The sequence below is a fragment of the Pongo abelii genome, chromosome 10, assembly GCF_028885655.2.
Source record: "Pongo abelii isolate AG06213 chromosome 10, NHGRI_mPonAbe1-v2.0_pri, whole genome shotgun sequence".
Taxonomy (NCBI): domain Eukaryota; kingdom Metazoa; phylum Chordata; class Mammalia; order Primates; family Hominidae; genus Pongo; species Pongo abelii.
In genome coordinates, this window is record NC_071995.2 from 48,275,673 (window position 1) to 48,301,178 (window position 25,506).

At 44.4% G+C, this 25,506-nt stretch overlaps 1 protein-coding gene across 7 annotated transcripts in view; it reads left to right on the forward strand.

Moving 5' to 3' along the window:
* The first annotated feature begins 945 nt into the window (after positions 1-945).
* Positions 946-25,506, forward strand: part of DIP2B (disco interacting protein 2 homolog B) — a 252,440-nt gene continuing 227,879 nt past the window's right edge. For all 7 annotated transcript variants that reach the window (XM_009247723.3, XM_009247721.3, XM_002823234.4 and 4 more), the window contains exon 1: positions 946-1,206. In XM_009247723.3, coding sequence (XP_009245998.2) covers positions 1,107-1,206 — 100 coding nt within the window. In that variant the 5' untranslated portion in view covers positions 946-1,106. The remainder of the gene's footprint in view (positions 1,207-25,506) is intronic.

Below are 25,506 nucleotides of genomic sequence, written 5' to 3' on the forward strand. Positions count from 1 at the left end.
CTCACTGTAACCTCCGTCTCCTGGGTTCAAGTGATTCTCCTGCTTCAGCTTCTTGAGTAGCTAGGAGTACAGGCATCCGCCACCACGCCCGGCTAATTTTTGTATTTTTAGTGGAGACAGGGTTTCACCATGTTGGCCAGGCTGGCCTAGTACTCTTTTTTTTTTTTTTTTTTGAGACGGAGTCTCGCTCTCATGCTCAGGCTGGAGTGCAGCGGCGCGATCTTGGCTCACTGCAAGCTCCGCCTCCCGGGTTCACACCATTCTCCTGCCTCAGCCTCCCGAGTAGCTGGGACTACAGGCGCCCACCACCACGCCCGGCTAATTTTTTGTATTTTTAGTAGAGACGGGGTTTCACCGTGTTAGCCAGGATGGTCTCGATCTCCTGACCTCGTGATCCACCCTTCTCGGCCTCCCAAAGTGCTGGGATTACAGGCGTGAGCCACCGCGCCCTGTCGGCTGGCGTAGTACTCTTAACCTCAGGTGATCCACCTGCCTCAGCCTCGCAAAGTGCTAGGAGTACATGCGTGAGCCACCGCGCCTGTCTTTTTAAAAGCTAAAACTGAAACGGAAACAGAGAGCTCCTGGCAGATAGGACCAGGAGCCACAGCGAAGGAGGTGGCCTGTGATTAGGTTTTTATAAATGGGCAGGTATTAATCAGGGGAAACGGAGTAAAGGACACGACAGACATACATTGCTAAGTCTAGTATTGGAAAAAGTAAGGCCTGGGACCCCTAAAAACTTGCTCGAGAGCGAAAGGTAAATGCTGTGTCCACACTACTGTGGTAAAGCCTACGGTCCATATACCATGAGCCCATTTCGCGTAGGGAAATTCGAGTGGAGGGCTTGGGCCCGTCGTTCTGGTAGTTTCCCAGTAGAGGGCGCCGTAGGCATGTGCGTCTTCAGCCTTACTAGGCTGTGGAGGCGGTGCGTCCTCCTGGCCGGGGGCGGGGCCGTCGCGCTCACGTGACTTTTGCTCATGGCGGCGGCGGTGTTGGTGGCGCTCGGCGGCCGGAGCCGGATCCTGTAGCCGGGTGTGGGCCCGTGTCTGTCCGTCCCTCCTTCGGCCCCCTCTCTTGTCTTCCGGAGTGTGGCTGGCGGAGCTGGGATGGCGGAACGAGGCCTGGAGCCGTCGCCGGCCGCGGTGGCGGCGCTGCCGCCTGAAGTGCGGGCGCAGCTGGCGGAGCTGGAGCTGGAGCTCTCGGAGGGTAGGAACCGGGCCGGGGAGAGGGCGCCCGGGACCCTGTGGATCGCGGCGACTGGGGAGATGGGTCCCCGCCGCGCGCCCTGGCGGTCGTGCGGCGAGGGGGACGAGGGTGCAGAGAATCCGGCCTGGCACTCCACGACCGTCTTCCCTCCTCTCCCACCCCACTAAGTGGTTTCCTGTGGCTTTGTTTTCCCGTGGAGGGGACTAAGTAAGGGCTTGTGGAAAGGTCCTCCCGGGCCCACACTGCTTCTGCGCTTCCTGCCCCCCAAAACCCGAGACAAAGCTGCGCCCTCCCGCTTCTGCCCAGGCGTCTGGGCCAGGTGGGGTGAGGGGGAGGGCTGCGAGGAGGGTGGCTGACAGCTTTCTCCTTTCCTCTCCCCTTTTCGTGGAGGGCTCCACACCTTGTTCCAGCCCCCCTTCCCCCTTTCAAAAAGAGAAAGACACATGGGAAATCCGCAGCAGCATTTCTTCTCTTTCCTTTAACAATGCGCGATGCCTCCCCAGTGACAGGAGTGAGACAGAAGCGGGTGAGCCATTTAGGGTCCTAGGAAGATAAGAAGCAGTGGCATTAACCCAGAGAGACACATCGTGCTGCTTTTAGACTACCTTTGTCATAAGAGGTTATTTTTTTCCTGGTGTCTGTTATTCGGGTTGAATTTTCCGCATCTGGTCACCTTTTGGAGTCTTTGAAGAGGGAAGGAGAGGAGGCTACCGTTTACTTGCAAATCCTGGCTGGCATTCTTTCTTTTGACAATGGATTGGGACAGGGAGGGTTCGATTTATTTTCAGAATTAAAAAGGAATGGAATAAATCAAGCCACAGTTATTAGAGAACTCCTTGTACAACAATGAGAGAAACACAGTGCTCCGTTGTGGGCATGTGATCAGGCTTGTGGGGCAGTTGTGATCAGTTCTGTGTAAAGTTCCTGTTTTTATCACTGGCTGCCCCTGAGACAAAAGCAGCATTTTCTCCAAGCTTGATACCAGTACTTTGATTGTGTCTCCAGAGTTGCATATTCTTATTGAGTTCCTTGTGGAAGGCCCTCTTCACTAGCATTTTTCAAGTGGATCAGAAACTCTTGATTGGAAAAGAAGAAGGTGACCAACTCCCAGGAGCTTATTAAACATTACTTATTGTTTACTTATTAAGGCATTATGGTTCCCTCCCCTCTGAGAATCCTTTACAATGAAAAACCAAAAATAGAGTTGAATGTTATAAATCCTGTTGGGCATTGAAGGAAATAATTATTTTTAATAACCCTTTTAATAACCCAATGTGTAGGGAAGTGCTGTTTTTACCTGTACTTAACTATCAACGTGTTATTTTTCAATTAATCCAGTTTTCAAGTTATTCTTCGGTCAGTCCCGGGAATCACTGGTATTAGATTAGTTTGTTTCTGTGAAGTGTTTAAGAAGATAGAAATCCTTTGGGTTTGTCTGCCCAGTTATACCTTTGTTTGAAATAGTCACCAGATGAATCCATTTGCGGTAGACTTGAATGGCTGAGGCTTAGTTTGTTTAAATGTAAATTTCTTTAAGTTCCCCCCGCTTCGAAAATCGAGGGGCTTTTTGCATTACCATCAATTCTGTCTCTCAAGATAACTCATTCTTCTCCTAGACTAAGGCATTGACATTAAATCTGTGTTGACTTGCATTAAAATCTGACTTTTAAAACTGCTATTTGAAAGTAACAAATCATCTAGATTTGATTAGAGAGAGGTTTGCCTGGATGCTTGCGTCAGAGGGAGATTAAAAATAGGAGTCGATTGCTTTCACACGGAGAGGGAAATCCTGGAAGCTCCTTATTCTGGGTATATCTGCTTCCAGCTGATTGTTGTTTACATCTCTGGGTGTTTCTAGACATGTCTAGAATGTCTAGAAACATTCTGAGGGACTATTTCTAGGACCTACACTGATTAGCTCACCTCTGTCTCCTTCAGAAAGGTGTGAAACTTCTACAAATTGTGAATGCCAAGGCTTAAAAATTTTAAGGACAAGTGCATGGTTTGCTTTCCAATGAAGGATTATTTTGGTTGGCATCTGACTTGGTTTGAATTTGTTTCTTATAGATATACTACACTTCTCGTATTTCATCTGTTTTAGCAATGGATGACTCTGGAAAAAATACAATTGAAAAACTTGGGCCTGCAGTGTCAGCATATTGGTCATCTTTCTTGCTTAAAGTACAGGGGATGGTTGGCTGGAGAAGTAGACAGACATTAGTAATTCAAATGAAGTTAAAATAATCCAAAAGTCCCCATATCTGTGTAGTATGGTGTTATTTGTGATGCCTGTAGCATATTTGGAGCTAAGTTTTGTTTGTTTTGCATTTTCTCTACAGTTACTCTGCTCTAACATAAGTACTTTGCCTTTTTTTGTTTTAGATGCTTTTCTTTTGTTTGTTTTTTTTGAGATGGAGTCTCACACTGTTGCCCGATCTCAGCTTACTGCAACCTCTGCCTCCCAGGGTCAAGCAGTTCTCCTGCCTCAGCCTCCCCAGTAGCTGGGATTACAGGCAAGCGCCACTACTGCCGGGCTAATTTTTTTTGTATTTTTAGTAGAGACCGGGTTTCACTGTGTTGGCCAGGCTGATCTTAAACTCCTGACCTCAAATGATCCACCCACCTCAGCCTCCCGAAGTGTTAGGATTACAGGCGTGAGCCACCGCTAAAGATGCTTTTAACTGTGTGTTTATCATGCTTTGCTGACAGTGGTGCACTCATTTCTCTATTTTCATTTTTTCTTTCTTTTTTTTTTTAAAGGTTCAGGCTGTCATTGGTCCTAATCATAGCAATAATCTGAGCTGTATGCTGTTAAAGAATTTTCTTTGTGCTTGTCTATATTTTCAGCTGCAGGCTTTGGTAATAGATCAGCCAACTCTGTGCTGAAATGCAGGTTTGTGCCTGCTTTGGGCTCTTTGCCGCAGAGCGTGTTGCAGAGCCCTGTGATGTGTCTGGTGCTTCAGGCAGGTCACCAGGCAGCTTCCTGGTTAAAACCTGCTTCTGTCACAAAAAGAACAGGCTGAAACTGCCTGGAAATCATTGAAAAATTGAATTTCCACATAAGAATGAGCTTTTCTATAGACGAGTTGAATAGGTAGAAGGTTTCTGCAAGTATTTCTGTGACTGAAATTTTTAATGATCCACATATTTTATTATTATATGCTTGACAGCTCTGTTGTTTGGACTTATGTATATGGTCTAGTCAAGTATATGTACATAAAGTAGCACTAATGGGGATAATTAATTTGCTTAAATCTGTCCAATAATACATTATATTTGTGTAATGATCTTTTTGTACATTGTCATTTGAGCTTCACTAAACTTCACTAGATAGGATAGGTATTGTTACCACACACCCCCCCTTTCTTTTTTTTGGCTTAACAGAAGGGAAAACTTGTACTCAGAAAGATTGTTTTGTCTAAAGCTGCATACCTAATAAGTGTCATGATCCTAAGCCGTCATGTGACGATGACATTGGAATGATTTAAATATCTGTGCTGTCATTGCACAAGCTGTTAACTAATTTTTACTCTAAGGAAATGCTACCATTTTTTTTTTTTTTTGCGATGGAGTTTCGCTTGTTGCCCAGGCTGGAGTGAAATGGTGCGATCTCAGCTCACTGCAACCTCTGCCTCCCAGGTTCAGGTGATTGTCCTGCCTCAGCCTTTCTGAGTAGCTGGGATTACAGGCATGTGCCACCACGCCCGGCTAATTTTGTAGTAGAGACGGGTTTTCTCCATGTTGAGACTCTGAGGTCTCAATCTCTCGACCTCAGATGATCCGCCTGCCTTGGCCTCCTGAAGTGCTGGAATTACAGGTGTGAACCACTGCACCTGGCCCTAAACAGTTCTATACCACAGTGTTGATTCTGTCTCTGAAATCTCTTTCAAATCCATAACTTATGCATTCAGTTCAGCAGACGTGTACTTTGTGCCTACTGTGTGCAGATGAGCAGGATACCCTGGTAGCTTTTAAGAAGCTCTGAGTCAGGCAGGGAAATCATTGAAAACTGCCAACAAAACAGTGCATGACCATGCTGGAGTTACGTACAGAGGCTGCCTTCTAAGAAAAGAGGAAGCTATCTGCTTTATCGTTGTTGTGAGAGACAGAAGAGAATTATAAATACAAGATTGGATTGTGTGGCTAGTAGAGCGGGTTGTAATTTAGCATGTGCAGTTCAGCCATAAGTGCAACGTGAAGAATGTTCCTATACTTCTGTGGCGTGCAGGAAGGAGCTCAAGTCTTTCAGTGTCTGAGAACAGTCCAAAGATGACAACTGGAAAGGTATTTAAGATAAAATAACACTCACAGGAAGGGATCCTCCCTTTTCTTGTTTGAACACTTCTCTGAGCACAAACAGTAAACATAGTCCCATCCTCCCTTTCTCCTGCCTGTTTCATCACATAGCTTTGTGGTCCTTAAAGCGTGGCACAGGGTCTACCACGAAGGCAAAGGGATAAGAGAAGGCTGCTTCCTAGGAATTGCAGTGACTTTTAATGGGGAAGAGGTGGGAGAGTTGAAGAGGAAAAGGAAGAGATGTTGGATAAAGATTTTACAGTCTCAGAAGGGGGCAGGTAGACTTAAGCCACCATAAAACTGGTAAATCCCTCCTGCTTTACCTATCATGGGAAACGGGGCCACTTATCCGAAAATCTGTAGCTTAGTCATAGATTCGTAGGATACACCTTTATCAAAGTTCTGTCTAAGCAGTTGTAACACCTGATGCTAGGAGTATTAAGGAAAGCAGGAATGTAGATTTTTTAATAACCAAGAATGGGCATTATCTAAGCGATCTACCTCCGGAACTTGCGTGTGTGTTTTTGGTGGGCAGGAGCTCATCTTCAGAATTACTGTCAGAGCCTGTGACACATTCCTTTGAAAATCCTCATGGTGGCAGATTTCAAGTCTTTGAGGGTAGAGTTTCATTTATAGGTCACCTGGAATCAAGTAGAGAAAAGCTGGTTAATATTCTTTTAGAACCCAAACTAGTTGTGACTGAAAAAATTAGAGTGATTATAAACTGATTTTAGTTGTGATTGTCAAAAAAAATCACAATGATTGTAAACTGGTTTTGAGGGCAGTTCCAGAAGAGAATTTACAGATAAATTCACTGGAAGAATTATTCACCTTATTGAAAAGAGTGGCTTGTATGGATACCCTTGTTCTGGTGTGTATTTTGAAAAATTAATCTTGTTGTTTGACAGCCCCATGGCATTGAGTTGGATTTTTGAATAAGATAAATCATTAACATGTCACGCTTAGCTCAGCCCTTGGTTGCAACTTTCTGTCCTAGCCTGTGTAAGACTTAGCACTTCAGGGTTGAAAGTTCATATGACTGGCTAAAAAGGGCCTTCATACTATATTTGTATTCTAGTTACTAGAGTTCTCCATGGTTCTCTCTCATGTGACTAGTTCAGGGATACTCTTTGAAATGTTCCTTCTTGCTTGTATGCACAGTTTCTCATAAATCTTTAAGGGTTCAGCTAAAGTACCACTTTTTTTTTTTTTTTTTTTTTGAGATGGAGTTTCACTCTTGTTGCCCAGGCTGGAGTGTAATGGTATGATCTCAGCTCACCACAACCTCCACCTCCTGGGTTCAAGCGATTCTTCTGCCTCAGCCTCCCGAGTATCTGGGATTACAGGCATGTGCCACCACGCCTGGCTAATTTTGTATTTTTAGTAGAGACGGGGTTTTTCTATGTTGGTCAGGCTGGTCTTGAACTCCCGACCTCAGGTGATCTACCTGCCTCGGCCTCCCAAAGTGCTGGGATTACAGGTGTGAGCCACCGTGCCAGGCTCAAGTACCACCTTTTTTGTAAACCTATCCCTGACCAGTGTGATTTCTACTTTTTTTTGAGACAGGGGCTCACTCTGTTGCTCAGACTGTGCAGTGGCACGATCTTGGCTCACCACAACCCCCACCTTCCAGGCTCAAGCGAATCTCCTGCCTCAGCCTCTCCAATAGCTGGGACTACAGGCAAATGTCACTACCATCTGGCTAATTTTTATATTTTTAGTAGAGACGGGGTTTCACTATGTTGGCCAGGCTGGTCTTGAGCTCCTGACCTCAAATGATCCACCTGCCTTGGTCTCCCAAAGTGCTGGGATTACAGGCATGAGCCACCAGGTCAGGCCAATCATATATTTTCTAAGTATTTAAATTAAATTGCTTTTCATTTTATCTCTTAAAAATTTTTTTTTAAAAGTAGAGACAAGGCCGGGCGCAGTGGCTCGCGCCTGTAATCCCAGCACTTTGGGAGGCCGAGGGGGGCGGATCATGAGGTCAAGAGATCAAGACCATCCTGGCCAACATGGTGAAATCTTGTCTCTACTAAAAATACAAAAATTAGCTCGGCATGGTGGCTTGCACCTGTAGTCCCAGCTACTCGGGAAGCTGAGGCAGGAGAATTGCTTGAACTCAGGAGGCAGATGTTGCGGTGAGCCGAGATCGCGTCACTGCACTCCGGCCTGGCAACAGAGTGAGACTCCATCTCAAAAAAAAAAAAAAAAAATTAAGATGAGGTCTTACTATGTTCAGCCCAGGCTGGTCTCAAATTCCTGAACTCCTTTTGCCTTGGCTCCCCCAAAGTGCTGAGGTTATAGGTGTGAGCCACCGAGTCTGGCCTTAGCTCAATGGAAGCTCTTTTTTTTTTTTTTTTTTTTTAGATAGAGTCTTGCTGTGTCCCCCAGGCTGGAGTGCAGTGGCGTGATCTCTGCTCACTGCAGCCTCCACCTCCTGGGTTCAAGTGATTCTCCTGCCTCAGCCTCCTGAGTAGCTGGGATTACAGGCTTGTGCCACCACGCCCGGCTAATTTTTGTATTTTTAGTAGAGACGGGGTTTCGCCACCTTGGCCAGGCTGGTCTCAAACTCCTGACCTCTGGTGATCCGCCCGCATTGGCCTCCCAAAGTCCCGGGATTACAGGCTTGAGCCACTGCACCTGGCCTCAATGTAAGCTCTTGTAGAGAGGTCCTTTGTATCTGAAATTTATTTTAAATAACTCGCAACTATTTATTTCTTATATCGTTTTAGGAATACAATAAATTTTTGGTCACTTCAATTTGAATTGAAAAATAAAGTCTCAGTTTTGGAGACTTGATTTTGACATAAGGTAGTGTTGTGTAATCATTTGAGAAGCACATATTTTGACATCTGGTGGGCCTGGGTTGAAGTTCTGTCTGTATCATTTATTAGCTCTGTGACCTTGGACAAACTGTCTAACCTCCCAGGTATGAGTTTTGTCAACACTTAAAAAATGAATGACGGTGGTGTGCCGTGGCTCCCGCCTGTAATCCCAGCACTTTGGGAGGCAGAGCCGGGTGGATTGCCTGAGCTCAGGAGTTCGAGACCAGCCTGGGCAACATGGTGAAACCCCATCTCTACTAAAATACAAAAAAATTAGCCGGGCGTGGTGGCATGCGCCTTTAGTCCCAGCTGCTCGGGAGGCTGAGGTAGGAGAATTGCTTGAACCTGGGAGGCGGAGGTTGCAGTGAGCTGGGACCGCACCACTGCACTGCAGCCTGGGCGACAGAGCAAGACACCGTCTCAACAACAACAACAAAAAGGAATGACACCCTCCTTGGAGTTGTAAGGAGGTTTAAAATAAGATAATAGAAAAGCTGAGTATAGCATGGCATGCAGTGAGCACTCAGCACATGTAATCTTTATTGCTGCTGATAGTGAATGGATGCGTGGAGACTTGGCAGTTTTTACTATCTTGTGTTACTTAGTAGAATAAGGTTATATATGAAGTGATGAATGGAATCAATTTGTGATAAATTTTTTGAAAGTAAGGCTTCACTCCATCATCAGTTGTTCCTGTTGGCACCTATATCCTTAGTCCAGTACATGTTGGGTCACTGCAAGCAGTTGACTAGAGCAGAAGACTCGCTGGTCTCTTTCATACAGACGTCTCACATATGTACATTTCTGAGCCTACAGATTCAGGCAAATGCCTGTGACATGTAAGCTTGGTTTCTGAGACTTAGCATCTACAAGCTATGAAAAGGGACATACGGATGTTTAGAACCTTCAGAAACTATGGTTTTTACTCTTCCGTTTCTTATCCCTCACTTGTCCTCAGTGAACGTATCCTTTTAGTTCCTCTTTCAAAAGTTTTCTGGCTGGACTTGGTGGCTCACACCTGCAATCCCGGTACTTTGGGAGGCTGAGGTGGGCAGATCACCTGAGGTCAGGAGTTTGAGACCAGCCTGGCTATAACATGGTGAAACCCCGTCTCTACTGAAAATACAAAAACTAGCCGGGCATGGTGGCAGGCGCCTGTAATCCTAGCTACTCTGGAGGCTGAGGCAGGAGAATCGCTTGAACCTGGGAGGCGGAGGTTGCAGGGAGCTGACTGAGATCATGCCACTGCACTCCAGCCTGGGAGACAGAGTGAGACTCCGTCTCAAAAAAAAAAAAAAAAAAGTGTTCTTGATCTTCTTTTCCTTAGAGTTTATTTACCACCAGCCTTCGTGAGTCCTCTCAGACTTAATTGGTCTGACTGTAGTCTCTTTTTAGCTCTAGATTGATCTTTCATGTTTTAAAAATACTACTTTTATTTAAAACCATTGCTAAATCTAAAGCTCTGTCACTCAGTTGTCTTTTTTTTTTTTTTTTTTTGAGACGGAGTTTTGCTCTTGTTGCCCAGGCTGGAGTGCAATGGCATGATCTCAGCTCACCATAACCTCTGCCTCCCGGGTTCAAGAGATTCTCCTGCCTCAGCCTTCTGAGTAGCTGGGATTACAGGCATGCGCCATCAGGCCCAGCTAATTTTGTAGTTTTAGTAGAGACGGGGTTTCTCTATGTTGGTCAGGCTGGTCGCGAACTCCCAACCTCAGGTGATCCGCCCACCTCTGCTTCCCAAAGTGCTGGGATTACACGTGTGAGCCACTGCGCCTGGCCTTTTTTTTCTTTTTCTTAAAGATAGTCTTGCTCTGTCATCCAGGCTAGAGACCAGTGGTGCGATTGTAGCTCACTGCAGCTTCTAATTTCTGGGCTCAAGTGATCCTCCTGACTCTGACTACAGGTGTGCGCCACGATGCCTGGCTAATTTCTTCTTTTCTTTTCTTTTTTTTCTTTTTTGAGACAGAGTTGCCCAGGCTGGAGTGCAGTGGCACCATCTTGGCTCAAAACATCCTCCTCCCAGGTTGAAGTGATTCTCGTGCCTCAGCCTCTCAAGTAGCTGGGATTATAAGCATGCACCACCACACCCCGCTAATTTTTGTATTTTTAGTAGATACAGGGTTTTGCCATACTGGCCAGTGCCTGGCTAATATTTTATTTGATTTTTTTGGTAGAGATAGGGATCTCACTATGTTGCCCAGGCTGGTCTTGATCTTCTGGTCTCAAGTGATCCTCCTGCCTCAGCCTCCTAAAGCACTGGGATTACAGACATGAGCAATTGTGCTGGGCCTCAATTATCTTTGAATTCGAAGTTTCCTAAAAGTGGAGATGGTTTCCTATATTCTTTACCCTTAGGGTCTCAGTTAGTACTTTTGTACACATCAAATGGTCCATCTCTTTTTGTTGATTGTTTATATCATAGAGGATTGAGAGTTTTTTATATCTTTGTGTTTATAGTGCATAAGGTACTTTCTGGTGTGGATGCTCTTTTATGAGTAAGAAAGGTTCTGAAAGGCCATTTCTTTGGAAATTCCATAGTGTCACAGCTGTCTGAATCTTTGGATACATGGGTTGGATTCGTTGGACCTGAAAACTCTAAAATTATATGCAGGAATTTGTTTTTTTTTTTTTTGGTTGAGACAGGGTCTTGCTCTGTCACCCAGGCTGGAGTGCAGTGGTGTGAATGTGGCTCACTGCAGCCTTGACCTCCTGGGATCAAGTGATCCTTCCACCTCAGCCTCCCAAGTAGCTCGGGCCACAGGTGTGTGCCACCATGCCCAGCTAATTTTTTTATTTTTTGTAGAGTTGGGCTCTTGCCATGTTGCCCAGGCTGGTCTTAAACTCCTGGGCTCAAGAAGTCCTCCCATCTCGGCCTCCCAAAGTGGTGGGATTATAGGCATGAGCCACCACACCTGGCTGTATGCAGGATTTTGAGTGAGAGTGCTTATGTGTCTATTTTGGGATCTGGGTCTATAGCTTTCATCAGTTTCTTAAAGAGAGCTATGAAGCAAAGTTAACCAAGCCTATGCATTATCACCTTTCTTTCTTTTTTTTTTTTTTTTTGAGATGGAGTCTCGCACTGTGGCACAGGCTGGAGTGCAGTGGCGCAATCTTGGCTCACTGTAAGCTCCGCCTCCTGCGTTCACGCCATTCTCCTGCCTCAGTTTCCTGAGTAGCTGGGACTACAGGCACCCGCCACCATGCCTGGCTAATTTTTGTATTTTTAGTAGAGATGGGATTTCACTGTGTTAACCAGGATGGTTTCGATCTCCTGACCTCGTGATCTGCCCGCCTTAGCCTCCCAAAGTGCTGGGATTACAGGTGTGAGCCACCGCACCCGGCTGCATTATCACCTTTCATTCTCACTAGTTTATAAGGAAGACCAGAGTCCCTCAGCTTCCCTCCCTAACACTTGGCAGACTCATCTGTATCAGTTCCACCCATATCTCCTTTCTTTTCTCAGGAGGAACTGTCCTCTTCCTGTTCGAAGGTCTGTCCCTCCATGTTCTTACTCTCATCTCTTCTCTTTTGAGATCTTGGGATCTCACTTTATTGATTGATCTGTTCATTTACAGTCTCTCTTTGTTTCTTTCATCTTCAACCTCTCACTTAACACTTGGCCCTTGACTCTTTGCCTTCAGCCTATACATTATGTTTTTGAAACAGGGTCTCACTCTGTTGCCCAGGCTGCAGTGTAGTGGGGTGCTCACTGCAGCCTTGACTTCCCGGGCTCAAGTGATCCTCCCACCTTAGCCTCTCAAGTAGCTGGGACTACAGGTACATTCCACCATGCCCGGCTAATTTTTAAATTTTTTGTAGCAACAAGGTCTTGCTTTGTTGCCCAGGCTGGTCTTGAACTCCTGGGCTCAAATAATCTTCTCACCTCAGCCTCCCAGAACGTTGGGATTACAGGCATAAGCCACCATGCCCAGCCTCCCAGCTTTAAAAAAACACACACAAAACTTTGCCACAGTCTTGCATGAGAATATGCTTGCTTTCATGTGCTGGCCCTCTCTCCCTCTCTCAAGCCTGAAAGGTGTGGCCTACATTTCCTTCCTCTTATTTCTTACCTTTGCTTACTGCTCAGTCCATTTCCCCTGCCTCATTAAGCCTCTGAAACAACTGTCTCCAAGGCTACCACTGACTCCTAATTTCAGACTACAGAGAACCTGCTGGATATGGCATCTCTCTCTGCAGCATTGTACACTGTGGACCATTTCTTTTTTTTTTTTTTTAGATGGAATCTCACCCTGTTTCCCAGGCTGGAGTGCAATGGCGCAATCTCGGCTCACTGCAACCCCCTCTCCCGAGTTAAAACAATTCTGCCTCAGCCTCCCAGGTAGCTGAGCATTAACAGGCGCCTGCCACCACGCCCAGCTAATTTTTGTATTTTAGTAGAGATGGGGTTTCACCATGTTGGCCAGGCTAGTCTCAAACTCCTGACCTCGTGATCCGCCTGCCTCGGCCTCCAAAATGCTGGAATTACAGGCGTGAGCCACCACCCCCGGCCCTACACTGTGGACCAGTATCTTTATGAAAGTCTCCCCTTCCTAACCTTTGTGGCATAGTTTCCTTCTGGCTTCCTAATCTTCCTTGTGCTCTCTCTGGGGTTTCTTCTGCTCTTTCTTTCTCTTGATGAGGGTATTCCTCAGATTTGTGTCTGTTCTTCACCTCACTTTACATACACAGATAAGTAATCTTATCTGTGCTCAGGGCTTCAGCTGTCATGGCTGTGCACATGGTTCCCTAGTCTGTATTTGTAGCCCTGACTTCCTCTGCTCTAGACATTCCATTGGTTCCCCCAATGCTAACTTGGTAAGTCTAAAACAACTCTGTTTCAACTTCCTTCTCCACCCCTGCCCCCACCTCCCTGCTTCACAGATTCCTGTATTTCAGAATGTCCACTTACTATCTCCATCCATTTCTGCTGCTATGACAAAATACCTTAGACTTGGTAAATTATAAATGATAGAAATTTATTGCTCACAGTTTGGAAGCTAGGAAGTCATAGATCAAGAAGTCAGAAGATTTATTGTCTGATGAGAGCCTGCTGTCTACTTCAAAGATGGTACCTTCTTGTTGCATCTTCACATGGTGGGAGGGGCAAACAGGCTCCCTCAAGCTTGTTTTATAAGCACTCCTCTTTCATGACCTAATCACCTCCTAGAGGCACCATCTCTCTCTCTCTCTCTCTCTCTCTCTCTCTCTCTCTCTCTCTCTCTATCTCTATCGAGAGAGTCTTGCTCGTCACCAAGGCTGGAGTGCAGTGGCGAGATCATAGCTCACAGTAGCCTTGGATTCCTGGGCTTAAGCAGTCCTCCCACCTCAGCCTCCCAAGTAGCTGGGATAACAGGCGTGTGCCACCACACCTGGCTGATTTTTTTTTTTTATAGAGATGGGGTCTCGTTATGTTTCCCAGACTGGTCTCAAACCCCTGGCCATGAACGATACTCCCACCTTGGCCTCCCAAAGTGCAGAGATTATGACTGTGAGCCACTGTGCCTGGACCCCGTCTCTTAATACTATCACGTTGGGAATTAAGTTCCAATATAGGAATTTTTGGGGGACACTGACATTCAGACCACAGTAACTTACCGAAGTCAAAAAATTGAGAGTCATCCTTATATTCTAAAAAAATTTTGTTTTGGCCGGACACAGTGGCTCATGCCTATAATCCCAGCACTTAGGGAGGCCGAGGTGGGCGGATCACCTGAGGTCAGGAGTTCGAGACCAGCCTGGCCAACATGGCGAAACCCCATCTGTACTAAAAATGCAAAAATTAGCTGCGTGTGGTGGCAGGTGCCTGTAATCCCAGCTACTCAGGAGACTAGGCTGAGTTAGAATTGCTTGAACCCAGGAGACGGAGGTTGCAGTGAGCCGAGATCACAGTGAGCCGAGATTGTGCCACTGCACTCCAGCCTTGGCGACAGAGCAAGACTCCGTCTCAAAATCCGCCTCCTGGGTTCACGCCATTCTCCTGCCTTAGCCTCCTGAGTAGCTGGGACTACAGGCGCCTGCTACCACGCCCGGCTAATTTTTTTGTATTTTTTTAGTAGAGACGGGGTTTCACCGTGTTAGCCAGGATGGTCTCGATCTTCTGACCTCGTGATCCGCCCGCCTTGGCCTCCCAAAGTGCTGGGATTACAGGCCTGAGCCACCGCGCCTGACCAACAAATTTGTTTCAATTAAATTTTTTTTTTTTTAATAGAGATGGGGTTTTGCAGTGTTTCCCTGGCTGGTCTCACTCCTGGGCTAAAGTGATCCACCCGTCTTGACCTCCCAAAGTGCTGAGATTACAGGTGTGAGCCACCTCGCCCAGTGATCCATATTCTAATGGATCACTGAGTCTTGTTGTTTCTACTTCCTGTTCTCCGTACCATTCCAGTATTAGTTCAGGCACTTATTTCTTGCTTAGACTAATGAGGTAGTCTCCTAACTCATCAGCCTGTCTCAGTCTCTTCTCCCTTCAGCAGGTCCTTCTCTACCCTGTCATTTGATTGATCATTCTGAAACACAAACCTAATTGTGTTCTTTTCCCTGTTTAAAACTTTTCCTTGGCTTCTCTCAGTCACAGGATAAACTCTAAGCATCTTTCTTTGTATATCAAGACCTGCCTGCCTTTTTAACCTCATTTCCTGCTCTGTCTATATTTGTTGTCTGCTCTCTAGCCATGCCAGATGACTTGCACTTCCATGAATGCACTGCTTTTTTTCACTTGTATGCTTGTGTATACATGGCCATTCTCTAAAATGTCCACTCTGGCATGTTCTTCCCCTTTTTTTGCCTGGTTAACTTCTGTTTCAGTTTCCTGTGAGTTTCCAGTTAACTTCTGTTTCATTCCAGTTTCCTTTTCTAAGCTCTTTTAAGAAATTAAATCTCTGTATAAGTAGTCATCAGTTATTGAGAGCTTATGATGTAATAGGTCCTGTGCTTAGCACTTCATATACCTTGCCTGGCTAGTAAGTAGGTGCTGAATACATAGCTTCTATTAGCATAATGATGAGGGAACTGAGGTAGCGAAAAGCACCTGAACATTGCATACAATGTATCTTGCCACCTGTGGTTACACATTTCCCATAAGGTAGCATTCTGGACGCATGGCACTGGGAAGGAGCACTGAATTTAGGAGTCATGCTGAATTGGGTTCACACTCCGTATGGTCTTGGGCAACTTTTTTTTTTTTTTTTGAGACAGAATCTCTTTCTTATTGCCCACGCTGGAGTCAATAGTGCGACCTCGGCTCACTGCAACCTCCGCCTCCTGGGTTCAAGCAATTCTGCTTCCTCAGCCTCCCGAGTAGCTGGGATTACAGGCACCCGCTACCATGCCTGGCTAATTTTTGTATTTTAGTAGAGATGGACTTTCACCATGTTGGCCAGGCTGACCTCAAGTGATCGCCCACCTCAGCCTCCCAAAGTACTGGGATTACAGGCGTGAGCCGCAATGCCTGGCCCTTGGGCAAGTCTTTGAAATGTGTTTCTAATCTTAACCCTAGAGATAGGTATGCAGTTTCTGTACAGTGTGCTGGGATTGGAAACCAAGTCTGTTTGGTTCTAAGCCCTGTGGTGTTTCCACACAGCCGTTTTGACCTCCTTCTCCCTGAATCTTGTTCCAAGTAGTTTCAGTAGAATTCTCCTGCGTCTTAACTGATATGTCTCATTTTCCTTAGGATACAACTTCTGTCTTTTTTTGTTTGTTTTTTTGAGACAGAGTCTTGGTCTGTCCCCCAAGCTAGAGTGCAGTGGCATGATCTTAGCTCACTGCAACCTCAAACTCCTGTACACAAGCGATCGTCCAAGTAGCTGGGATTACAGGTCCATGTCACCATGCCTGGCTAATTTTTTATTTTTTGTAGAGACGGGTCTCACTTTGTTGCCCAGGCTGGTCTTGAACTCCTGGGCTCAAGCAGTCCTCCTGCCTTGGCTGTCCAAAGTTCTGGGATTACAGGCATGAACGACTGCACCTGGCCACAGCTTCTGCCTTTATTTTTTTGGGGGTAGGGCTCCCCGGAGGGAGAAGAATGGGAATGTTCTATCTTATTCTCAGAGAAAAAGGTATAAGGGTGTGATTTGTTATTTCTCACCGTGCTTTGCAGGAACTAGAGGGGTTAACACTCTGTAGATTATATTTGGAGAGTTTCCTTCATACCAGTATAACTACTGGCAGTGTGACTCTTATTTCTTTTCTTATTTCTTAAAATTTTTGTAGAGATGGGGTCTCACTGTATTGCCCAGGTTCGCCTTAAGCTCCTGGGCTCAAGCGATCCTCCCACCTTGGCCTCCCAAAGTGTTGGGATTACAGGCATGAGCCATTATGCTGAGCCTCTTTTATTTCTTAAAAGAATGAAAAATATGAAGGTCATCTATAAAGTGAAAGGTAGTTTTATGTACTTGTCTTTTGTTGTGAAGTTACTTTTTCTTCCTTGAATTGAGATGGAGATGATGAGAAGCTGAAAGGGGAAACTCAGGATGATAATATTTTGGATGCTACATGGGACAGCCCTAAATGAAAATCCACAGGTCTAGCCTAGCATCTTTGAAAGGTCTGTGTTGTGAACAGGCCTCGAGCTTCTGGGCTATTAATACAGGGTTATACTTACATTGTGATGCAGAAAGAGTTTTTAGTCTTTTTTCCCCCAGGATATTTAATGTTTAATGTAAAAATTAGTGTATAAATGAGTGTAGATGTTTCCGTGAATGACATGTACTTTAATTGGTTTTTCTTGGAGGTTTTTTTTTTTTTGTGGTGAAGGAATAGTGCTCTAATACCCTTTATTTTTGGAGGACTGTTGCTTTTAGGCATACATTAAAGCATCTGCAAGATTTTTTTTTCTTTTTCTTTCTAAGGACGTGAGATCATACTGTTGTAAGTTAATCATGGGCCAGAACTTGTGGCTTTTAATTCAGTTCAGGCATGAATAAATTTTACAGTGCTGACCAGTCTTGTCATTGAATCTCCTATTTTTTTTTTTTGAGATGAAGTCTTACTTGTCACCCAGGCTGGAGTGCAGTGACACGATCTCGGCTCACTGCAACCTCCACCTCCTGGGTTCAAGCCGTTGTCCTGCATCAGCCTCCCCAGTAGCTGAGACTACAGGTGCGCACCACCATGCTCAGCTAATTTTTTATTTTTAGTGGAGACAGGGTTTCACCATGTTGGCCAGACTGGTCTCAAACTCGTGACCTCGTGATCTGCCTGCCTCGGCCTTCCAAAGTGCTGGGACTACAGGCGTGAGCCACCGCGCCCGGCCTGAATCTCCTTTTAAAAAAAAATCAACCCAGCAAGGAATTGTTAGGTAGAAGCTTCTGATGGTTCTTGTTTAGTAAATCTGTGACAAAGGCAAAGACACTGTCTTAAAATTTTAAAAAGTCATTCATGATTTATTTGACTTCCTCTCTGGTTTGGAGAAACTTTCATTTTTAAGTTGAACATGTAGAACAAGCAGTGGTATGAGTTTTTCTTCCATAGTTCTTTGCTTGTTTTTCTTCAAGAAAACCAACAAAAGTACTAGAAAATGAACATCCTGTTAAAAAAACAACTTCTCCATTTGTCGGTTCTCTGAGCTCTGATTTCTAATGTTACCCCTATATCATAGCTATTTTTAAAATTATCTTAAAGTTAGGAAATTATTATTTGCATAAATATTCCCATCTCCCCTAAGTAAGCTGCATGAGGACAGCACACAGTGTCCTTTAGTGAAAATGGTTTTCGATTCAGCTAGTGAATGAATCTAGATTCTACCATCAGCTTCCCTATCTGCCTTTTTTCTTACTAGTATCTGACACTCTTCTATTACAATCACATGGGTTTCCTCACTCTTTCTTGACAAGCTCATTCCTGTCTCTGCATTTGTAGCAAGTATTTTCCCTGTCGGGACTGCTTTTTCTCCTATTAAAATCCAACCCTTGTTTCAAGGCCTGGCTGACGTTCCTCTCATCATGAAACCTGCTGACTGCTTTAGTCCATATTAATCTCTTCTGTTTTTAGACTATTGTTATATTCAGCAAAAGTTTTTTTTTTTATTTATATGAGATTGAGTCTCCCTCTGTCGCCTAGGCTGGAGTACAGTGGTGCGATGTCGGGTCACTGCAACCTCCGCCTCCCGGGTTCAATCGATTCTCCTGCCTCAGCCTCCTGAGTAGCTGAGATTACAGGCGCACACCCCCACACCCTGCTAATTTTTGTATTTTTAGTAGAGATGGGGTTTCACCATGTTGGTCAAGTTAGTCTTAAACTCTTGACCTCGTGATCCACCCGCCTCAGCTTCCCAAAGTGCTGGGATTATAGGCATGAGCCACTATGCCCAGCTCAGCAACAGTTTTAACACTTAATTTGCCACTATTTGTTTCATTTATGTTATTTTTACCTTCTCAGTTAGACTAGGTTTCTTTCTTTCTTTCTTTTTTTTTTTTTTTGAGATGGAGTCTCACACTCTGTTGCCCAGGCTGGAGTGCAGTGGCCCCATCTTGGCTCACTGCAACCTCCATCTCCCAGGTTCAAGTGATTCTTGTGCCTCAGCCTCCTGAGTAGCTAGAATTACAGGCACCTGTCACCATCACGCCCAGCTAATTTTTGTATTTTCAGTAGAGACGGGGTTTCTCCATGTTAGCCAGGCTGGTCTTGAACTCCTGACCTCAAGTGATCCACCGCCCTTGGCCTCCCAAAGTGTTGGGATTACAGGTGTGAGTCACTGTGCCTGGCTTAATTTTTGTATTTTTTGTAGAGATAGGGTTTTGCTATGTTGCCCAGGCTTCTTGAATTCCTAGGCTCAAGGATTCACCTGCCTCGGCCTCCCAGAGTGTTGAGATAACAGGCGTGAGCCACCACGCCCAGCCCCCAAACATTTTTATTTAATTTATTTTATTTTATTTTATTATTATATATTTTATTATTATTTTTTTAAGATGGAGTCTTGCTCTGTCACCCAGACCGGAGTGCAGTGGCACGGTCTTGGCTCACTGCAACCTCCGTGTCCGGGGTTCAAACGATTCCCCTGCCTCAGCCCCCCGAGTAGCTGGGATTACAGGTATGTGCTACCACACCCAGCTAATTTTTATATTTTTGGTAGAGACGGGGTTTTACCATATTGATCAGGCTAGTCCCGAACTCCTGACCTCAAGTGATCCGCACGCCTTGGCCTCCCAAAGTGCTGGAATTACAGGTGTGAGCCACCACACCCGGCCACATTTTTTAAAAATGGAAAGAAAGATTAATAAAAACAGGTAGGATAATTATTTATCTGGTTATTCCAGTTCAGGGTCTGGGAAGGCAGGAACCTATCCCAGCAGCTCAGGGTACAAGATGGGAACCAGCCCTGGAAAGGACTTTCCATTGCAGGGCGTACACATACATACACACACTCACTTAGACTGGGATGATTAAATGTGCCAGTTCACCTAATGGATGCATCTTTGGGGTATGGGGGAAACTGGAGTACCTGGAGAAAACCTACATAGACATGGGGAGAACATGCAAACACCATACAGATAGTGGCCCTGGCTGGGAATTGATTTTTTTGTTTTTCTTTTCAGCCTCTTTATAACATAACATTGAGTAAAATAATGTTACTTCAGGTCCTGCTTGTATATACATAGTATATATTGAGAATGACAAGGAATGTGTGATATAAATGCTAAAAGGATCCAGAAGAAACATATTGCAAGAGAAAACCTAGTCGTCTGAACGAAACATTCCCAGTGATTTCAGCAGAACTCAGATGTTGGACAGGGTAATGTGGGGGATAGGTGGTAAGTAAAAGCATTATTTGATGTCACTGGGATATTGGCAGGGGAAGAATGGGAATTAACTGCATTGGTGAGGAGAAAAATATTTTATTTATAAAAGTGTTAAAAATTATAAAATATTTCCTAGAATATATTTGGGAAAAAGAGAAAAATTATACAATACTTAAATATTGTAAGAAAGACATAAGATCTGTATGAAGAAAATTGTAAAACTTTAAAGATATAAAAGCAGAATCTGAAAAAATGGAAATATATACAGTTGTTCCTCTCTTCCTGGGGGATTGGTTCCGGGACTCCCCTCGGTTATCAAAATCCAAGGGTGCTCAAGTCTGCTAAAAAATGGCATGGTATTTGCATGTAATGTAAGCACATCCTCTTGTATACTTTAAATCATCTCTAGATTACTTATATACTTGTGTAGTACCTAATACAGTGAAAATACTATGTCAATAGTTGTTATGCTGTATAGTTCAGAGAGTGATGATAGGAAAAAAAAATCTGTACATGTTCAGTACAGATGGCTTTTTTTCCTCCAACTATTTTCAGTTAGAGGTTGGTTTAATCCATGGATGTGGAACCCAAAGATATGGAAGGGCCAATTGTACTGTGTTCCTGAATGAGAAGACTGATATATATAAATTTAATGGGAGTCCAATTAGAGCTCCAATAGAAGATTCTTTAGGGAATGGAGAATTAGATAAAATGATCTTAGTGTTCACATGGAAGAGTAAATAGAATAGCCAAGAAAATTTAGAAACGGAATAGAGAGGTGATACTTGCCTTACCACATATTAAAACAGATTCTAAAGTTACTCTATTCAAAGCAGTATGGTATTAGCTTTAAAATAGGATGAATGAACAGAATATCATGCCCAAATTCTTATATATATAGGAGAAACAATTATGTGTGAAAACATCCAAGTTGTATTAGCTTAGTTCAGTTGTCTTCCCAATTCCTCAAATTAGAAAAGATTTTAAAATAAATTTACTAGGACTCCATAGGACATCAGAATACAGAACTTGTTGATATTCTGTTCATCCTTCCAAGAGGAGTACACTGGAGCTAGAAGGAAAAGCCTCTTCCTGCAATGTCTTTCCAGTGCCCTCTACGGACAGGCAAAGTTTAACATCATGGCAGCTGTCAAAGGAAAAATATTTAAAGGGCCCATCTCAGTTTTCACAGAGCAGCGAGGGTATATTTGGAGCTGAAAGGCCATAAATTGATAACACATCCTTGATTCCTCTCTTTCCTTCAGTCCACCTCTCTGTATCAAGTCCATCAGTGAGCCTTTTTGGTACTACCTTGAGAATATATTCTAAATCTACTTCTTTCCATCCCGAGTCACTGCTAATCATGCCCGTGTCATCACATCTCTTGCTTCTTTAGCTCCTTGCCTGGTGGTGTCCCAGCTTTCTTCTCTCTAACACATTTTCCACATAGCAGGTAGAGAGCTTTTTAAACTGCAAATTAGGTCGTATTACTTCCCTGCTTTATAGCTCTTCCATGAATTCAGTTTGTCTTTAAAATATAATTCAGATATGTTTCCATGGCCTGCGAGACCTACACCACCCTGACCCCTCATCTTTTCCCCTCACCCATTGTGCTTCAGCCACATTGGCTGACTCTTCTTTCTCTTTTCCTTCCTCCCTTCTCTCCTTCCCTATTCTTCCCTCTCCTCTCCTCCTGTCTCCCTGCCTCCCTCCATCTTCCCCATTCTCCCTTCCCTCTTCCTTTTTTTAATTTATCTGGTGTTTATTGAGTGCCTACTATGTGCCACATAAGTGCAGGTGATACAGCAGTGATTAACATGACAAACACCCCTCCCCTTAGGGGAGCCCCTTAGAGGGCTTACATCTGTAGCTGTAGACAGAGAATAACAAGTAATATGTATTGCTTGTTAGATGGTAAAAATTTATTGTTTTTTATTTTTTGAGACAGGGTCTCGCTCTGTCACCAAAGTTGGAGTGTAGTGGTGTGATCATGGCTCAACTGCAGCTTCCTCTTCCTGGGCTCAAGAGATCCTCCCCCTCAGCCTCCTGAGTAGCTAGGACTCCAGGCCTGTGCCACCATGCCCACCTAATTTTTATTTTTTGTAGATACAGGGTCTTGCCATGTTTCCCAGGCTAGTCTCAAACTCTTGGGCTCGAGCAATCCTCTTGCCTTGGTGCCCTGCAGAATGTTGGGATTACAGGTGTGAGCCTCTGTGCCTGGCCATTTAGTAAAAATTTCAATGGAGAAAAAGCATCAAGAGGGACAGAGAAGGCTGGGCACGGTGGCTCACACCTGTAATCCCAGCACTTTGGGAGGCCGAGGCGGGCAGATCATGAGGTCAGGAGATTGAGACCATCCTGGCTAACATGGTGAAACCCCATCTCTACTAAAAATACAAAAAAATTAGCTGGGTGTGGTGTTGGACGCCTGTAGTCCCAGCTACTTGGAAGGCTGAGGCAGGAGAATGACATGAACCCGGGAGGTGGAGCTTGCAGTGAGCCGAGAGCGGCCACTGCACTCCAGCCTGGGCGACAGAGCAAGGCTCTGTCTCAAAAAAAAAAAAAAAAAAAAAAAGTACAGAGAATACCGGTAGAGGTTTAGTGGGCACAATTTAAAAGAGGGTGGTCATCATGAGATGATACTTTGAACAAAATAGGCATTTCTTGTCTTCCTTGAACTCACCATGCATGTTGCTGCCTCCAGTTCCCTTTTTTTTTTTTTTGAGACAGGGTCTCACTCTCTCATCCAGGCTGGAGTGCAGTAGTGTACACGGAGCTCACTGCAGCCTTGACCTCCCAGGCTCAAGAGATCCTCCCACCTCAGCCTCCCTAGTAGCTGAGACTGTAGGTTTGCACTATCACACCTTGCTAATTTTTTAATATTTTGTAGCTACAGGATCTCACTCTGTTGCCCAGACTTGTCTTGAACTCCTGGGCTCAAGCCATCCTCCCACCTTGGCCTCCCAAAGTGCCGGGGTTGCAGGCGTGAACCACCATGCCTGGCCACCTCTATGTCTTGTTCCTTGTTTTTTTTCATCCTAGAATGTTCTGTTCCAACTTTGTCTCAGTTCAAAGTTAACCTCCTTAGAGAACCTCCAAGGTTAAATTAGCAACCCCTCCCATCATTCTTCATCTCACCACTCTCTTTTACTTTCTTTTTTTCCTGTTTAAAATTTTCTAATTAATACCAACATTTGAAATGATCTTGTTCATATATTTATCAATATGATTGGATTCTTCCTCAGTAAAATGTTTTTTGAGTGCAGAGACTTTACTGTCTTGTTCCCTGCTGTCTCTCTAGTGCCTAGAATAGAAGACTCAATAGACACTTGTTCAGTGAACAAATGGACTTTGCAGGGAGAAGATTCCAATGGAATTCTTTAGATGGTGACAGCTTTAAAGAGTAAAGAAGTGTAGGCTCTGTCTCCAGGGTCTCTGCCAGGAAGGACGGGGACCCCTGTGGAAGCTGGTGAGAGCTGCAGCTCAGGGGCCTATATGTTTCCTGGCATTTGGTTTTTAATGTTTGCTTGTTTGTTTTTCCCTTATTTTCCTCATTATATACCCTCTGATTTTTACACTTGACTTTTACAGTTGGGTGATATGTGACAACTTTCCATTTCTTCAGTCTGCCTGACTACTTTGCTTATCCAATTCATTTGGTATTTATTATGCAAATACTTTCAGAATTCACAGCTCCAAGCCTGGGACAGTGGTTGGGTGAGAGCTGGAGCCACGCCACTGAGTGCCTGTGCTCCCTGAACAGGAGGCAGACACTTCTCATTTTTTTGTGTACTTTGCACATGCATTGATTCTCTTTTTCCTCTGCCTTTTTTTTTTTTCTTTTTGAGACAGAGTTTCACTCTTGTTGCCCAGGTTGGAGTGCAATGGCGCGATCTCGGCTCACTGCAACCTCCGCCTCCTGGGTTCAAGAGATTCTCCTGCCTCAGCCTCACGAGTAGCTGAGATTACAGGCACATGCTACCATGCTTGGCTACTTTTTGTATTTTTAGTAGAGACAGGGTTTCACCATGTTGGACAGGTTGGTCCCAAACTCCTGGCCTCAGGTAATCCGACTGCCTCGGTCCCCCAAAGTGCTGGGATTACAGGCGTGAGCCACCACGCCCGGCCTTTTTTCCTCTGTCTTAACCAAATGTAATATCCGTAGGATCTGATCTAAAGCATATATTGATTAGGTGGGTTTTTCTGTAGACCCGACATTGTAAGAAACCAAAATCAGTTTTGTTTTGGTTTAATGGGTCCTGGTTGGAAAAAAACTGAATATTTCACATGCCTGGTTTTTCAACGTCTTTTCTTGGCTACGTTCCATCTTTGGCAAAATGTTGGAAAACCATGGAAGTGAAATAATTAGCCATATGGCAAATATTGGTTTTGTTGAACCAAGTCAGACCTTTGGTCAGTTTATTCTAGTTTATGCAAACAGTGTGGCCAACTACCAAGGACATTCATGGGCTGTGCATAACATGTCCAACTGTGCACACAGAGTATTTGTCTCTTAGGCCCTACCCACGTTATCTCAGGTCTCTTTGACTACCTATATCTAAGGTACTGTTCAAACACTAAATTAATTGTAATTTTGCACATAGGAAAATAACAGAAATCTTATTTACTTATTATATTGTGAACTTCAGGTTTATCTTTATGGCTGAGAGATAAAACTTGTGAAACATCTTAATAACTAAGATTATCCTTGGCCGACAGCACTTTGGGAGGCCGAGGTAGGAGGATTGCTTGAGGCCAGGAGTTCAAGATAGTGAGACTCTGTCTCTAGCTGGTTATGGTGGTGGGCACCTGTAGTCTCATCTGCTTTGGAGTTGAGGCTGCAGTGAACTATGATCGTGCCACTACACTCAAGGCTGGGCGACAGAGCAAGACCACATCTTAAAGAAAAGATTATCCTTTTTCAGTATAGATTGGAAGAAACATGATTAAAATAATAATTAAATGTTAAAACATGATTAAAATGATTAAAATGTTAATTAACAGAAAATCACCATTGTCAGAAGCATATTTGTTCAGAATCCTGAATTTGATTTATCTTCTTTTTCTTACAATTGCAGTTGTGGAAAAAAGTGCTTTTCATTAGAGATGGAAATTCCTTCTGTTTTTTTTTTTTTTTGGAGACAGAGTCTTGGTCTGTCACCCAGGCTGGAGCACAGTAGTGTAATCACGGCTCACTGCAGCCTTGACCTCCCGGGCTCCGGTGATCCATCTACCTCAGCCTCCCAGGTAGCTGAGACTACAAGCATGCACCACCATGCCCAGCTAGATTTAAATTTTTTGTAGAGATGGACTTTCGCCATGTTGTCCAGGCTGGTCTCAAACTCTTGGACTCAAGCAATCTGCCCACCTCAGCCTTCCAAAGTGTTGGGATTATAGGCATGAGCCACTGTGCCTGACCCTTCTTCTTTTTTGTTTTTTTT